The sequence below is a fragment of the Sphaeramia orbicularis genome, chromosome 17 (genome assembly GCF_902148855.1).
Source record: "Sphaeramia orbicularis chromosome 17, fSphaOr1.1, whole genome shotgun sequence".
Taxonomy (NCBI): Eukaryota; Metazoa; Chordata; class Actinopteri; order Kurtiformes; family Apogonidae; genus Sphaeramia; species Sphaeramia orbicularis.
Window position 1 is genome coordinate 24,008,097 of NC_043973.1, and position 17,855 is coordinate 24,025,951.

At 37.2% G+C, this 17,855-nt stretch overlaps 2 protein-coding genes across 2 annotated transcripts; one reads left to right on the forward strand and one right to left on the reverse strand.

Moving 5' to 3' along the window:
• The first annotated feature begins 208 nt into the window (after positions 1–208).
• On the forward strand, positions 209–5,632 carry thap4 (THAP domain containing 4). Its single transcript, XM_030160043.1, has 5 exons — positions 209–354; positions 2,340–2,493; positions 2,679–2,788; positions 3,562–3,665; positions 3,786–5,632. Exons 1-5 carry the CDS (start codon positions 330–332, stop codon positions 3,900–3,902), a joined length of 510 nt encoding a protein of 169 aa, XP_030015903.1. The 5' UTR covers positions 209–329; the 3' UTR covers positions 3,903–5,632.
• bokb (BCL2 family apoptosis regulator BOK b) lies at positions 4,767–17,855 on the reverse strand. The gene is made up of 5 exons (XM_030160042.1): positions 17,518–17,855; positions 16,733–17,059; positions 14,681–14,809; positions 10,131–10,294; positions 4,767–5,958 (listed from the first exon to the last, which is right to left on the reverse strand). Exons 2-5 carry the CDS (start codon positions 16,953–16,955, stop codon positions 5,833–5,835), a joined length of 642 nt encoding a protein of 213 aa, XP_030015902.1. The 5' UTR covers positions 16,956–17,059; positions 17,518–17,855; the 3' UTR covers positions 4,767–5,832.

Consider the following 17,855-nt stretch of genomic DNA (forward strand, 5'->3'; position numbering starts at 1 on the left):
ATTTTGTAAAGGTTGGGCCATGTGGCTTCCCTGTTGTCAGTTACACTGCCATATGGTCAAAGAGTACACTGAAAGAATAAAATGTGCATTTATTTTACCAAACTACATCCAAGAGTTTTTTTTTGTTTGTTTTGTTTTTTTAAGAATAGCTCAAGCGTTCACACTACATTTCCCAGGATCCCCTTGTGTTTTACGTCATCACTAAAAGTACGTCACATAGGTCAATACTGTCGCAGTTATAAATAGTACAACATCTAATTCAGTGCCTTTAATTTCTTGTATTTCAGTGATTCCAAGCCAATCCCGATTTATTCCAGGTTTATGTAACAATGACGTGTCCTGTAAATCACACAGGTAGGACAACAGCTGGAAAAAAAAAAAACAGATTTTTGTGACATTGTGACTTTTGGTAGCGTAGCTGTATTAATATATGCATGGTTAGTAGCTGCATGTTGTATTCACAAACACAGCATTAACGTATCTCTGTGAAGAATTTGACCTTAAAGCGTTTTTGCTTAATCGTTAAACAATATGAACGTAAAACGGGCCGTTTCGCTAACACTTTTCACAGTACCTAGCAGATGAGTTTAATGAAAACACAGATGTAACGTTAGCTTAATATTTTTAATTTAGCTTAGCTTAGAAAACGAAAGGAACCTAGCGTCCTTGACGAGTTGCTGCATATTTTGCAAATGCTGGATCTTAGAAATGACTTATTCTTTTTTAATTTCATTCTAAAAATTTCTTTTCGACTTGTGCTATTTTAACCAGCATATCCATTGCCATAAAAAAAAAAAAAAACAAATTTCACCTTGCTCTGTCTTCTGCAACTTACGGATATGCTTGCACATCACTGCCACCTACAGTTGAAGAATAGACATAACACAATGCACTTCAGTCCTTTTGACTTCATTCACTGTTTATTTCATTTTAAAAAAAAGTTGCATGCACATTAGTACTCCTTAGATACTCGCTTCAGTCATGTTGTAAGATAAGATAAGGCAAGGCAGGTTTATTTATAAAGCACATTTCATGTACAAGACAATTCAAAGTGCTTTACGTAAAACATTTAAAGCATTACAGCAGAAGCAATAAAATGTATAGGCATAAGAAAAACAAACAAACAAATTAAAACAAAATTAGGTAAATAGATAAAACAGATAAAAACTTTAATCTTAAAAGAATAAAAACTACTCAAATGCAGCTGAGAACAGGTGGGTCTTTAACCTGGATTTAAATAAACTGAGTGTTTCAGCTGATCTGAGGCTTTCTGGGCGTTTGTTCCAGACATGTGAAGCATAGAAGCTGAATGCAGCTTCTCCATGTCTGGTTCTGACTCTGGGAACTGACAACAGACCGGATCCAGATGACCTGAGGGGTCTGGTGGGTTCATACTGGGTCAGGAGATCGCTGATGTATTTTGGTCCTAAACCCTTCAGAGCTTTAAAGGCCAGCAACAGAACTTTAAAGTCTATCCTCTGATGGACAGGCAGCCAGTGGAAGGACCACAGAGTTGGACAAATGTGGTCTGTTTTTTTGGTATTCGTGAGGACTCTAGCAGCAGAGTTCTGAATGAGCTGCAGTTGTCTAATGGATTTTTTAGGCAGACCTGTAAAGACACTGTTACAATAATCAAGCCGACTGAAGATGAACGCATGGACTAGTTTTTCCAGGTCCTGCTGAGACATCCGATGTTTTACCCTTGAGATGTTCTTAAGGTGATAGTAGTCTGATTTTGTGACTTCTTTGATGTGTTTTTCAAAATTTAGGTCTGAGTCCATCACTACACCTAGATTTCTGGTGTGGTTGGTGGTTTTTAGGTCTATAGACTAAAGCACCGTGGTAAGATAATAATAATAATAATAATAATAATAATAATAATAATAATAATAAAAAATAAAATACTTTGCTCTGAAAAACAATTTGAAATAATACCCCATTAAAAATGGTTAAATTGGCTTTTGCTGGTAAGAACAGGGAAACTTAAGCGGATACATGTGATGAAACACTCAAAAATTTACACCTACATCATTTTTTACAGTGAACGTCAATGATTGCAGTGAATAAATGTTTAAAAAAAATTATTACAGTAGTGAAGACTTTAAAATACCGCACAGTTTTGTTTGTTTAACTTCCGAACTGTGCAGTTTTCATTTTAGGAGAAACTCTTTCTTCCTTAATTACAAATTTAATGTTAATGAAAACTTAGGGTGGTATATTCAATACATACTTGGTAATGTATTAAGCCAAAATTTATGGTATTGCACCAAAACTACTGATCATTAACTGTGCTTTAATGTTGCAGCTGTATGAACTGTGTGTGTTTGTTTTGCTTTCAGTGGAGCTGAACCCAGTCCTACTCCCACTAGACTGGCTGCTGGGTACATGGGAATCAGACGAGCCTGGGGAGGGCTGCTTCCCCACCATTCAACCTTTTCGTTACACAGAGATACTGCACTTCAGTCATGTAGGACAACCTGTCATCAACTTCACGTAGGTTAATACCAAAGCACTGAGGCTACCAAAAGCCCACTTTCTGACACTGTAATGTTACATTTCTCAAGTTAATGTTTGTCAACAGTAGAATAAAAAGTGTTCCTGATTCCTGTCATTTATAAACCACATCGACAGACTTCCTGGTTCCTCACCTGATTCCTTATTGATACTGTACTTAACAGGTTTAGTGCCTTTCAAGCAGAAACAAAGAAGCCTCTTCACAGGGAGTGTGGTTTCATTCGAATGCAGCCAGGCACCAACAGAGTGGCATTCATCATTGCACAAAACTCAGGTGGTTACATTATATCACTTGGCAATACTACATTAATTGTCTACATGAGTAGAAGTATAGATACATGTGTGCATAAAAAGATTGATAAAATGTTAATTAAGTTTCAGTCAATCAAGAATTAAGAAAAATGAAGAAATAAAGGGTCTGAAGTCAGATTATTGAAATCAGACTATATCACCATTCTAACGTTAAATAAAAAAAAGGCAATGTGCTTGAGGAAACTAACAGTAACTTAGGTCTAAAGTGCAAATCAATTTTCCATGTCAGCAGCAGATCTTGAAACTTTATGATTATTCCTTTCTGTTTCTATCCCCATCTATTCCATTTTTTTTCTTGTGACATTTGTTTTGTGTGAATATTCACTGATGGATTCAGCATTGTCTTTTTTTTATGTGTTGTCCCATGTGTTGAGTCTAAATTTAGTCTTGATGTTGAGAAGATGTGCGATAATACATATAAATGTAGGGAGTACAAGTACAAGATGTGAGATTAATTGTTTCTACTATAATTAGAAGATTGGAAACTTTGACATTTTAATGCAACAAATTAAAACATATTAACTTGACTTCATTAAACAAAGACAGACAAAAATATACATAGCACACAGATGCACATCTTTATTTCTCTACCTCTTTCACTTATGTGTATTGTCTTATGTCTTTGCAGAAGTGATTCAAATAAAACTCAATGTATCTTTGAAGAACTAAACCATAACTGTTTGTTGGCCTTACATACATGTATTCATACATTCACAAGCTTCATGTCTCTGTCAGGTCTGGTAGAGATTGAGGAGGGAGAGTTGACAGACAAGCAGCTGGACTTGCAGACTTCTTCTCTGGCCAGAATCTCTTTTGCTAAAGAGCCACATGTGCAGCAGGTAAAACTGATGCCTGTGAAGCTGCGTCATCCATTAATCATCTAACACTAATCATCATTTACTGAGATTATGAATATGTTTTTTTTTAAGCAACAAAATAACACATTTATTGCCTTTCAGATTCATAGAGTGTTTCAGCTCCGAGCAGATGGGAAGCTGGAACAGACAGTTTCCATGGCAACAAATAATCAGCCACTGATGCAGCACTTGCACATCACATACCGCCGGTCATCTTGACCCAACAGCCTGGCAGGTGTTTGATACTGACAAATATCTTGGTCTGTAACAACAAATGCTTCTTCTAAAGGACCATCATAACAGCTGAGTCAAATGACCTATAACCATAAAACATCTACAGCTAATCTGTAATAGTCAGAACCCATGTGTTTCATATCATTTAAGTCTTCAACAATCTTACAGTAAACTATGCAGCATAGTAAGCATTTGTTGAACTAGATTGGCATGGTTTAGCCGCTACCATGGATTGATGTTACATTTTTTGCTGCATTTCTCAGTCATCATGCAGTGAGAGCAGCTGCTTTGTTTAAAATGTTTGAGCTGTAAAACTTAATAAACTATTATGAAGGACAGATCATTTCTGTTTGCAATTGTACTCAAACTGAAAGAGAAAGTTGTTCTAGACTTGTCCTTCAGAGAGATTTTTCCTTTTCACAGTTTGGTGAATGTGTTGGTGTTTTTCACTCTCCTTTTAATTAGTAAATTTTACATCTTTATAGTTTGAGGTCCCTTCACACCTTACATAGTTTGGTTTATGCTTTCATTTATGATAAGTAAACACTTGTATGTATGTTCCTGTACTGAATGTATTGAATCTTATAAAACTGTCACCACTTTTTAATTGTCTTAAACATATAACAGAATATAAAAAAGGCAAATGTTTTTATGAGTTGATACTTTACTCTTGTAGGAAGCTGCTTCTCTGTCTTGAATGTCCAGTATTTGGTCATTTTTTTTTGCAACTGCATCATTTAATTAATGAAAAGGAAAAGTGTATGCTTAGCAGTGGACACTGGGTTTTATTTTATTTACCCTAAGAAAAGTTATGTCAAAATCAGAAACTATCAATAAATGAAGAAACCGTTGAATATTCTGGTAAGTTTATTGTGGATTTTAAAAAAAAAAGTCCAGACACACATGTATAAATTAACAGTGAAAAGGAACACCCACAGACGTACAGCACAATCATTCTGAGGAGCCCTTAGTGGCTGCCTATACCGCAGTGGCATCTTTGCAGAAATAATGGTCAGAATACAAAAATAAAATCATAAATAAAGTATTTACACGTTAAAAACAAAGTCTGCATCGTCAAAATCTGCTCATACTTCGTGTATCATTCAAACCTCTTCAAGTTCTTCGGCCAGAAGTCACCGTGAGACTCAACATTCCCTTATCAATCAAGTCTTGAATCAGAGCACAAAGTTCTCAACTGGCGCCATTGTTTTTGGATCGCACAGAAAGACACCATTTGTGCTTTAGTCAAGTACAAAAGTGTGAATGAAACCCTTAAAAAGTGTAACTTGTTGAAACCCCCTGATATTGCCATTACTCCCGCCTCGCCTAGGTAGAAAATGTCTCTGCATCACCATCTGACGTCAGTCCCTTTCAGACTGAGGTGTGGACAGTGAACACAGAGATCACAGCTCCATCTACTTCATTCACAGGAAAATTCAAGATATAAAACTCAGAGGACGCATCCAGTCGAGTGGATTTCATTCGTTTACTTTCATAACTCTGCCTTAAACTATATTCACTGAGATTAACACAGTGTCAAAGCATCGTACGGTTTATCTCAGGAGCTTCAACGGCTTCTCCAAGGTCCCACTGAGCCTCGACTTCATCACACATTACAGGTACATCACAGAAAAGCCCTCACTGACAACACTGATGAAAGCAGAGGGAAATGGATGAAAGTAGAGCTGGAGTGACACAAAACTGTTCCATTGCAATAAAACATCATTAGGAGTACCCTTTGGATGAAGAGACTCATCTGACACCAAGATAACACAGATGTGATGCTGATGAAACATTTTCTGAGGGGTGTTCAGCGACAGCCCACCAGCTATCCCTCACTCCATCTTTTATTGACAAAGTCTGAGATTTCAGTCTCATATCAAACATAATTCCTGTGCATGTCGTCTGTGGCCTCTCACGGTTCCTTCATGATGTAGACGTACACCGTGGTAAGAAAGTACTTGAGGGATTCGATGATGGAGGTCAGCCAGTGGTGTTCAGGGACCAGTTCCTTCTTCACCACACACTTAGTGATTTCCATCTGAAGAAGAGAAACAAATACGTATTAAACAGGGTTCCTACAGGTTTATAGACCTTAAATTTAAGTATTTTTAACCCATAAAGCCCCAAACATCCACTAGCGACCAAAATTATTTACTGAAATACAATGTTAAATCTAACTCTATATATAAAGTGTCATGAGATAACTTTTTTTGTTGTGATCTGGCGCTATATAAAAAAAATTTGATTGATTGAGTGATTTGATTGGTTTTCCCCTGTAAGTCGCTTTGGAAAAAAGCATCTGCCAAATGCATAAACATAAACATAAATAACTGTTGAGCCACTAATAATAATATAATAATAATAATTGGTGTAAAATGCAGTTTGTCGTCTTTTCATGGTCATCAGATATAACCCATTTGGAAGTTCAGAGGCTGCGTAATGAACCTGGAAACACCGTCATCTTCTAAAACATTGATTCACCAGTAAAACCTATGGAGTTGGATCAATGACAGTGGATGGAAACACTTATTTTAATGATAGATTTGACTGAAAAAGACACTTTTTCTTCAGTTTTCTCTGTTTTGATATAATAACCTTTGGATTTACTCTAAGCTTTCATGAACATCTACATGATCAGTGAATTAAATGTCGTAAAATACCTGATGTTGACTTAAAAATGCAAAATACAGAGCATAATATTAGAGTAAAGGGTGATAAATCGCTTAAGAAATGTTAAAAATACAGAGAAAAAAATCATTTGGGAACTGCCACAAAAGTAGCACTGGGTCTTTATGCGTTAAGACCCTTTTAAGACTGCTTAGAACAGAATTTAGTCCCTATTTCACGGCCATACTGGCAATAATTTGTGGCGCCTAGAATTTAGCAAAACTCATGTCAACCAGGTCAAGAATAATCTTTTCTCTAACCAGGCATTATTAAACTTGCAGTTCCTCATATTTACTTTTTGCTTGTGAGTTGTCCCTTAACGTTCCTAAAATCAGCTTTCTCGGCTGCACGTGTTGGGCTGAATGTTCTATGATCATTTCTCACTGGGGACTTCAAAGTTAGCGATAATTGGTTTCTAATTTCAATATAAATAGTAGGGTTCGAACGGGTGGAACTGAGTCGACTAATGTTACTTTCTTTGCAGGTTGGACATTTAACAGACACATTTAAACACAATACAGTGAACAAGTTAATGGGAACATAACTTAAGACCTACTGTATCAAATTTAATACCTTTTAAAGACTTTTTAAAGGTATTAAATGCAAATTTGTAAATTAAAGACTTAAGACATTTTAGGACCCCCTGAGAATCCTGATTAAATGACTGAAATAAATCAAGATCTACTGTAAGGTACTGCACACACTGAAACATCATTTTTGACCTGTAAACTAAAATTAAGACTCATGTTAATGAAATTACATGGATTAATTCCACTACATTAAACCTGCTGCCATCATTTCATTTCATTTATTAAGATCCCCATTAGCAACTGGTAATTCAGTTGCTATTCTTCCTGGGGTCTCCTCTACATTACATTACAATTTTAATTATTTTACATTAATCTTACACCATTCATGCCCACACACACACAAACAGGACATATACAACAGCCCAATGCAATTAAAATAAATAAACAAACAAAATAAGTACTATACATTTGTACTCCTTCACCAACCAATAGCTGTCTGATACAAATCTTAAGACACCTTTCAATATTAGCGATACACATTCCATTTCATGCCTGCCATGTAAACAAAAAAAGTTTTAATTTCTTTTGAAAACATTTTCTATTATTTTTCAACAACAAAAACCCTGGCAATCCATTCATAATGTAATGTAATCAGCAGAGCCACAGCATCTTCACCTCTGACATCTGGAAATGCGCCACAGAACTCTACACTTGGTTCTCACACATTTTTACAAACAAAACTACAGTTCTTTTCCATGGCTTTTCAAGGATTGATAATGTAATTTCATTGGTACTTTTTGTAAGTGTACTTTTACTTTTCGTTTTCTGTAAGAAGAATGAACAGCAACCCTTTACATTCTCTGACTGTTTTAAATTTTATTTACTTCCAATAATCCAAACAACTGCTGTAATTGCATTGCTCTGCATTATAGAAAAAGTCACACTTTCTGCAGTTTTAATAAGTGACATTAGAGGCATATATCATATAGTCTGTATGGAAAACTAAATTTACTTACAAAGCAAATAACCTTATCAAAATTTTATTTTTCTCATTTGAATATAATGTTGACATTGCACAATTTGAATAAGGGCTTCTTGGTTCCATGTCTTTTGTAATGATCAAATTTTACATTAATCCCCTTAAGAAAGAAGACTGAAGTTGAAGCAGTTTTATAAAAGTGAGGTTAACTTAATCAAATTTTAAGATGAAACCAAATGTAAGACATTTAAGACATTTAATAATCAGATGATCAACTGACACAAAGACTGCACTGAATGTCAGAGGTCAAGGAAAACTGAACAGATTTAACATTAAAGTGGCGCAATAATAATAATGATAATAATAATAATAATAATAATAATAATAATAATAATAATAATAATAATAATAATAATAATAATAGTAATAATAATCAACATCATCATCATCATAAACAAATGAAATAAATACAATAGGGCTGAGCCTGCACAAGGTGAGAGAGAAACACTACCTCAATTGTCTGTATATTATCTATCTATCTATCTATCTATCTATCTATCTATCTATCTATCTATCTATCTATCTATCTATCTATCTATCTATCTATCTATCTATCTATCTATCTATCTATCTATCTATCTCTAGTGAAGTGACAATAAAGAATCTTTGAATCTTAAAAATAAAACAGGCTTCAACAAAAAAAAAAACAAAAAAACAAACAAAAAAAAACCATCAGATGTGATGTAATTGCTGGAGCAAATTATAGTGGATTTGTACACAAATTCCATGACATTTCCAAAACTTTACACGATTTTACTTAATTTAGTGATTTTTCCAAGCACAGAAAAATGAGATTTTAAAGTTCCATGATTTTTTCCATGTTTTTCTATGACTGTGGGAACTGATTAAATCTCTGAGCAGCCAAGTTAAATTACAGCTGTCACACTACTGAACACATCGTAACATGTTTTACTGTAACCATTTCATGTGACTGATAATCAAACTGACTCAACTCCACCTACGAGAGCAATCATTTTTTTCCTCATTCTGGGTGCAATAAATGCAGCAGCAGCATTTCCCTGTAGGAACAAGAGCAGCAGTCAAAATGCTCTAAATAGTTAGATTTTTTTTTTTTTTTAGATGTCTAAGATACATTTTGCTGCCGTTTGTCTTCACGCCCATCTGACTGAATAGGTGCTTGACGTTTCTGTCGTTCTAGGTTCTCCTCTACCCTGGAGATGCCAGTGAACATCTCTTCTCTCACACAGCCTTTCAACAACTTTTTAGGACCTTTCATAATCATTCAGTAGGATGCCAGGTGGATTTAGCCTCAATAAAACACATTTGTTGATTTTTATTTATACTAGAATCAATCCTTCAGTGGAGACCTTCAAAAATCCATGGATCTGTTGCTATTTTATCAATAAAAATGACCAAATAGTACAACTTAGTGCATTTTGTATTATTTTTATCCAAATGAGGGCCATAAAAACAAATATTACTATTGTTGATCTTTGGATCAGAATAGCCAAAAGGAAACTATGTTAAGAATTTTCACATAACTGCTCTTTTTCTGCCATTTGACTCCATGCGTCAGATATCAACTTATAAATAGAAACCAAGTTCTGATTCATAAAGCAAGTAATGTTATTATAATTTCAACTTCTGCATTAGCAGTGTTGATGAGGGGAATACCCTCCTGAGACCCAGGAAAGTAAATGTTTGGCTTTTTTACATTAAATGATTGTCATGGTTGGAAAAAGCATAATGCATCAGTTTTTCAGGTATAATTTTTATTTTATTTCTTTATGGAATGTCCTTTGCAGTGGACAAGATTTTTTTTTTCTAAGTAAAGCTGTGAAACTCTTGTCCCCTACAGAGGACAAAAATGCGTTGCTGGGTCTCAGGTGGATCCTTGATAAAACAACATGCATTTAGGTGCACACTAAAAACTGACAAATACAATGCAAAAAACTTAAATATTGTATTGTAATGTTGGTCATGCATGCTGGGAAATTATCATCAGTCACTCACCCATCCTCCATGCCTCTTCAGCCAAGGAACCAGGAACTTGCGGACGAATTGTCCCAAACTGTCCACTAAGATGTGAACTGTGGTCAGATGTCCCTGTCTCACACAGTCCACTGCCAGGGCTCCTGCTACTGCATACATGGACACCACCTTCCCCCATGTTATACCTACAACGACAAAAAACACAGCACTTTGTATCATTCTGTGAATAAACATGCAAACACTGACCTTCGTTAATAATGTGTCGAAGAAGAAGCTAATTTCTTATGGTTTGTCTTGTAGAATTCAAACTGAATTCCACTCAGAGGGTTTTATTTACACGAATAAAGCAAGTAAAAATTTAATTGAATTTTATCCACATAACCCAAGGTTTCAGAACATAGGTCAAGCTCAGTATTCATCCCAGCATAAAAAGCCCTTTCCTGGTCTCTTTTGAATCAGTTTTGAGTGCAAACACTCATCTGCGTCAGGGTTCCTGTGTCCTCGGATGCTGCTACCTATTCTGTGACCCGACACAAAGCAGTCAGTGGACCTTGTACTGAAATAAACGGTAAATACCAGGTTTAAGTCAACAAACCAGTGCACTAGTGTTCATGCGGCTGATAAGATGTCTTACTGTGATATACAGGCTGGTTTTAAAATCAAACAGGGTGAGGCCACAGTGTGGAGGTGGTGCGAATCATTGACGCAGTTTTCCCTGTGAGGAGGTCAGCAGCCTCAGAGAAAGGGCAAAATCATGTTCCGCTTTTCTGCGTAAAGTCATATAACTGAGAGAAGACTGATCCAGACTGATAATTAAGGGCATCCAGCCATTTCCAGGTAACATTTCCGGGCCAGGAGGGATTGTTATAATAAGCGTCAGTGAAGCAGCGGAGAGCCTAATGGCATTAACCTCCTTCGGGCCAAGATGTTTTGTTAAACCCGTTCCCGTGCTCTGACCTACAGCGTCTGACTGTGGCTACTGTATAAGGGGATAGAGCTTAGATGAGATAACTGTCCATGAAAGCTGACAGGCAACGTCATGTCTCACTCCCTACTGAGAAGCAGGCCAAGAATAGACAAGATTGTCAAGGATAAAGGAGGAGGAGGAGGAGGAGGAGGAGGAAAGGAAGGAGAAAGAACAGAAGTGGGAGGCTGAGATAGATGGAGGAGAGACAAGCCGTGTTGATGTTAGCGAGGGAGACCATAGCACAGATGGCCACTTAACCACTTCAAAAACATATACAGTCATGTTACACCCTGATGTCGGATTCAGCAAACATCATTTATAATGTGTGGGAATAGTATCATTCCTCTGCAATCATTAAATTCATGTTAAACACTTGGAATGACCAGAGATAAGAAAAAGCCATGAAACTAATTCTGGACAGCAGGAAAAACAAACTTCCATGCATTTTTCTATTTTTACACAGTATTTAACCCGCCTCAGATGACAGGGCAGCCTGGGTTCAACAGTTTGTTTTTCCTTGGAGAGGAATCCCACGGTGTTTCTAAAAATGAGACTCTAGTGACGTCAAAACAAGCGCATGTGAAGTCCGAACACGGGCATGGAAATTATGTTAAAGCAGCCCATTTTTGATGTTTCCTTCAAGAGGTCGTCTGAACATCACACTGTGTCCAGACTAAAGTATTCAGTCCCAAAGGTTCCTTCAGAAAACATACAGTCAGTCTTTATTTGGAAAACACAAAATATGGCATACCGTTTGATGCCAGGACTCAAGATCCTCCAGTCCACATATTTATTTAGGTTTTTTTTTGGGTTTTTTTTTTAACCATTTTTAGGAACGGCAAATTGTCACTGATGGTCACTTTTCTCTCCTAATTTTCTCTTCTATTTACGCCCCAGTGAATACAGGTTACAGACTTGACTTCTTCCCCAGAGTCTCTGTGCTTTATCACCTCACAGGTTTTCCCTGGATCATCACAGGTTTTCCCAGGATCATCTCTGAACCTGCTGCTGTGGTCCTGCCTCTCTCCTGCCTTCCTCGTCATCACTCACTTATCCATATAGTTACAATAGTGTTTGTTATATAGTTCCATAGATGTTCTAGTTCAGTTATCTGTGCATCAACTGCATCCATGTGTCTCCCCCTACTTCCCCCCTCTCCCCCAGTCTCCCTCTATCTCTATCGCTCTCTCTTTTTCTCCTCCTTTACTCTCTCTCTCTGACCCCAACTGGTCAAGGCAGACGCCCAACCTTCAGGAGTCTGGGTCTGCTCCAGGTTTCTGCCTGTTAAAAGGAAGTTTTCCCTCACCACTGTCACCAGTCACTAGTGTTTGCTCCTGGAGGATTCTGTTGGGTTTCTGTAAACTGGCTTAGAGTCTGGTTCTGACCAACTCTATATGTAAAGTGTCACGAGATAACTTTTGTTATGATTTGGCGCTATATAAATAAAATTTGATTTGATTTGTATTAACACAGAAACCTAATTACATTAACTGCTTGATACCAGACTGAATACACTGTAAAGAATTAGAAACAGACCTGTTAATATGAACCAGTTGGATGTTTTATACACTATCAGCATCAGTAAATGCCTCTCCACTAGAATTTCTGACTTTGAAGAAAACTAGTTGCTAGATTTTAGATGTTCAGTTTATTGATTGATTGATAAAACAATTTTAACTTGATGTTCAGTTAAGCCATTGTCCAGTTTTTAACAAAGTCAAACCTAGTTGTTACTATAGTTAATATTTATTCCAGCACTGAGGTCATACTGGTACATTAATTAGCTGCTCCAAAATATCACTATTACGTTGAAAAAAAAAAAAAAAAGTTGATCTCAATGAGAAACTAGAAAAGCACTTGGAGAGCACAGACCTCCACCAAGGCAGATAAGTGCCCCCCGCCCCATGTTTGTCTGTCTGTCTGTCCGTCCATCTGTCTGTCTGTCCGTGTGCAAGATAACTCTAAAAGTTATAGATGAATTTGGATGAAAATTTCAGGAAATATTGATACTGGCACAAGGAACAAATGATTAAATTTTGGTGGTGATCGGGGGAGGGGTGGGGCACTGATCTGCCTTGGCGGAGGTCTGCGCTCTCTTTTCTAGAAAAGCACTCGTAGAGCACAGACCTCCGCCAAGGCAGATCAATGGCCCCCCCACCCCCGATCACCACCAAAATTTAATCATTTGTTCCTTGTGCCAGTATCAACATTTCCTGAAATTTTCATCCAAATCCGTCCATAACTTTTTGAGTTATCTTGCACACAGACAGACAAACCAGCGCCGACAAAAACATAACCTCCTTGGCGGAGGTAATTACAAGAAATTAGGAATGGACACTCTATTGAATAAACTTGATGTATTACCACCGTTCTACATGTGACATATTTACTGACTATCCTGCAACATAAGACTTGCTTTGTTATTTTGTTTTTCTTGCTTTCTTCATAGACCTCTCCCTCCCACACACATTAATTGTTAATGGTGCAAGTACCAGGGAGTGTACAGACAGCACAGCATTGTGGGACGTTTATCTGGCAGCACTACAAGTGTTCAGTTAACCCACTTTAATCTGTAGGAATCTATAAAACATGTTAGACTGACACTATACAGTCAGTGTTTTTGTGACATCTTTACAAAAGAAAATTTAACCCACACTAAATAAAATAAAGATAAATATTGCCACTTAGACAAACTATATTGAGATGTGATTTCGCGTTCATATTACTCACCTCTACAACAAACATAAACAACTTGATCACTTCAGGTCAAACCCTCATTATCTGAAATATATTCTGGCGCATTTAACTGCATCCCGCAATCCTCCACTGCAAACTGAATACTTCTGAGAGTTTTCAGTCTGAAAAACCACAAGTATGTCTACAAATTTGCCAAAAATAACCTGCTAAAGATCCACACTGGGCTTGGCAGTGACAAACTTAAAAATTAAGACATCAAGACCAGATTCACAACCTGGAGAAGTGTAAACAGATGGAAAAGGAGAGAGCCTGACCTGAAGATATATTTTCACATCTGTGCTTATTCATTATGATTAAATACAGGAAAATAAACTGGAATGTGCTAGGAAGGCATTTCCAATTACCATTGCTCATTCCTTTTCCCTCTTTTCTTCTTTTCATTTCACTAAACAGAAGTTTTTATTTATATCTCGTGGAGCTTTGGCATGGACTCAGAGTTAAAATAAAGAATATGCTCTGGTAATTGTAATTAATGAGCCCATACCAAAACTTTAACATACTGTAAGCTATCAGATTTAGAAATAGCTTTGTTTAAACCCAGCGCTTGCAGTTTGCGTAGAATTAATTATGTTTCAGAAAAGTCTCACTCCACCTACGTATGATTTTCGCTCACTGAAAGCATCACTAAGCCAAAAGGGTCTGATGAAAAACTGCAGAGGTACAACTGATTCATCGCAGTATGTGCCTCCATCAATATTCAGAGACACTGTGTGAGTGTAAATCACTTCCTGTACTGAACTGGCAGATCTCCTTTGGCTGAAAACCACACGTTTAGTTTAGTTTCCAGCAAGGACATTGGATAGAAACGTGCTTCATCATTATCAACGCCCCCAGGTTCAGAACAGACCTGTTGAGAAGATCTCCGTTGCCACACCGATAAAGGCATCTGATACCATGTGCTCCATGGCAACAGAGATGTTGAGCTGCCGCGCCACGTTCCTGTACAGACTGGGCTGTATACACTCCAGCTCGTCACCTAGGCAACAGAGGGAGAGGATAAGCAAAATGAAAGAGTGAAACAACAAAAGTCCACTGTGAATGACATTAAAAACAGATAAATGTGAAAAGAATCTGAAATCTAAACACAGATGCAGTTTAAGACCATTCTTTAAGCATTCAGAGTGTTAAGTAATTCAACCAAATCATAGTTTATTCTATTCAGAGGGTACAGATGTCGGCAAATGACAATAAAACATCCACATCAGTTGAGCAAACAACAGGCTTTGCAGACATCTCAGATGAGTCATGTCTTCCAGATGTAATCGCTTGGTTCAAGCAGATCTACTGAGGATAATCCTCTGTCATCATCAGCTCTATTATACACGTACCGTCCCAGACAGTAGTCTGATCTGATCAACACTCCTTTAAATTGTTGTCTTGTGCTCAGAGCAAAGCATGCACCCTGGAAGTCTTAAAAATATAATTATTATGTTTTTTTAGAGAACATCAGAGAGCACCTCCTGTCCTAGCACTTTCAAACATTTCATTTTAAATGTATTATTATGTTTATTCTCTTGTTTTACCTGGTGTTTTAAATTGTACAGCAGCTTTTATGTCTTTTTAATCTATTCTTGTATTTTAGTCTATCATTTTGCTTTTTATTCTTCTGTACGACACTGTTTTAATTTACAGCTGTTCTATGTTTTTAATCTATTCTTGTTTTTTTTTTTTTCTCATTATTGGTTTTTCCCCTGTAAGTCACTTTGGAAAAAAGCATCTGCCAAATGCATAAATGTAAATGTAACATCAATCAGTCTGTGTTTTGAAGAGCTGCAGGAAGACTTTACTTGCTAATAATTTGTTCTTTCCTACTTCCTATCAATTCCTCCAGTGAGAAGTTTGATTATTTATTAGAGTGACATCTCAAACCGTACATAATTCAATAACATGTAACACATAACTATACTGTGATTTTTTGGCAACACATATTGGTCCTTCTTTGGCTGCACTTATTTACATAGTGGTGTACTGCACTGCACACGTAAATACATTACAACATAGACCCAAAGAACATCAGAGTGGGCCAAAACTGTCTTTTATTTAAATCAATGACACCACAGATATTCAAGAGAATTGTGAAGATCATGGAGTATAGGCAAACTGAAGGAGAGCAGCTAACAATTATTTCCAATGAAAATGTTCTCAGTTACTGGTTTCATTTGTCTGCTCTATAAAATGTCAGAACACAATGAAAAATGTCAACAAGTGTGTCCCAAGATGACATCCTCAAATGCACAGTTAAGCTGAAGATATTCCATTTGCTTTCAGCGCAATAAAGAAACGAGAAAATGATCTGTCTGTTTATCTATGGCTGATGCCAAGTTATCAAGGAGACCGCTAATCAATATGAAACTAAAATATATTTGCAGTAACAGCCTATATTTTGTTGTTGTTTTGATAATATGTACAGCTGACTGTCAAATTAAATAAAGAAAGAATGTCAATTTAATGAACTGCAATAACTAAAATAATAAGTGATAAATAAATGTCCATTTTTCCTATCAGTGTTGATAGGGTACAATATGTGACTGTTCATCTAGTGCTGTCGGTGGGACTTTGTCTTTAAACCGATAAACAGAAAAACTTGAATGTCAGCTCAAATAACATGTATTTTATATATTACTGAGCTCTGTAGTGCATATAGGGCTAAGAAACTGTATAAAAACAGGCAAATGGGAGGAAATCAACACTTAAATGAAGAAATGTGATGCAAATGAGGCCAGTAATCATTCTTAAACTCTCCTGAGGTTGGCAGGAGCAGTAAGTCCAACTCAGGTTCAAAGTTCAACAGATGATGGGAAAGACTGTGAATGTGACGCGTGATGGTGGAAGACGTCATGGTTGTCTCTTCAACCATTTTACAGTTTTCTAGAGTAGGACAGGTCACAGATTGACTTACCGAGACAGAGGAGCACCAGAGACACCTCAGACAGCGATGCATTCGAAGGAGATAGATTGAGGTCGCTTTTAGACCACCCCAGCCCGTTCTGGTTCAGCTTGGACAGGATGTAGTCTCTGCACAACGCTCTGGACTGGGACACCAGTTCTTTATCAGTCAAAGACCGGTCAAACACATCTAGGACTTCTGCTGCAAAGACAGAAGACTTCCGCAGGACCTCCATGTCCTCCTGCTGGGGATGTGGGCCAGGGAGTGACTGACCTCTATGGATCAGCTGTGCCTCTGTGTGTCCCTCTTGAAGTGTTAACAGTTAAGACAATATGGCAGCTGTGAGGGGACAAAAAAAACTTATTAGAGACAGGCAGAGATGACTGGTGTGTTGAAGCTTTCAAAATGGAAGCAGGATGATACAAAAGTGCAAAAATACAATAAGCAGCTTGTGTGATTTTATTAATAACCACTGCATTTCCTCAAGCATGTGGGTGTTTTAAAACATTCAGAGGCTAAATCTGACCAAAAACTTACATAAGATTATGATGGAGGCGTTATTGTTGTGAGTCACATGGTGGGACAGTCAAGATATTGCTACACTTCTTCGATTATGCAACAGTGATAATCACAAGATAACAAGGAAAATATTTTGCTACCAAGGAAGCAACAGTCCAGGTTGGATAGAAAATTAAACAGACAACTTTTTTTTCTTTATGATGTTAGATAAGTGATATATTAACAAAAAGTCTGATTGCCAGTTCTGATTCTATCCCATTAAAACGTCAAACACTTACCATTTTATTCAGTGAGATGTCCCCGCTTCTCTTAGATAAGGTGCCTCCTCCTGTGATTATTTCCAATTAACAATCAAAAAAAAAAAAAACCTCACAGCTGCTCCTCATGAGAAATTACCAGCCCGATGAGTCCGACTTTGACAAGTGTTAAAAATCACTGAGAGAACATTTAAACCCCGATGAGTGAAGTTCTGGGTCCATACGAGCTCCGGGTTTGGGAAAGATCCGGCCCTCTCCAAGAAGAGCGCAGACTGAGAGCGCACAGGGACGCAGTCAGAGGACGCCTACCTGTTGTTCCACCTTCCCACCGACGCTCAGTGGGTGCGTTGGATGCATAG

Excerpts from the sequence above, each read along its gene's own strand:
- bokb (XM_030160042.1), bottom strand. The coding sequence starts at position 16,955 with ATGGAGGTCCTGCGGAAGTCTTCTGTCTTTGCAGCAGAAGTCCTAGAT. Across the intron at positions 10,295-14,680 it reads AACGGAGATCTTCTCAACAG|GTATAACATGGGGGAAGGTG; the intron begins GTCTGTTCTGAA and ends TTGTCGTTGTAG. Across the intron at positions 5,959-10,130 it reads TGAAGAGGCATGGAGGATGG|ATGGAAATCACTAAGTGTGT; the intron begins GTGAGTGACTGA and ends TCTCTTCTTCAG.
- thap4 (XM_030160043.1), top strand. The coding sequence starts at position 330 with ATGACGTGTCCTGTAAATCACACAG. Across the intron at positions 355-2,339 it reads GTGTCCTGTAAATCACACAG|TGGAGCTGAACCCAGTCCTA; the intron begins GTAGGACAACAG and ends TTTTGCTTTCAG. Across the intron at positions 2,494-2,678 it reads CAACCTGTCATCAACTTCAC|GTTTAGTGCCTTTCAAGCAG; the intron begins GTAGGTTAATAC and ends TGTACTTAACAG.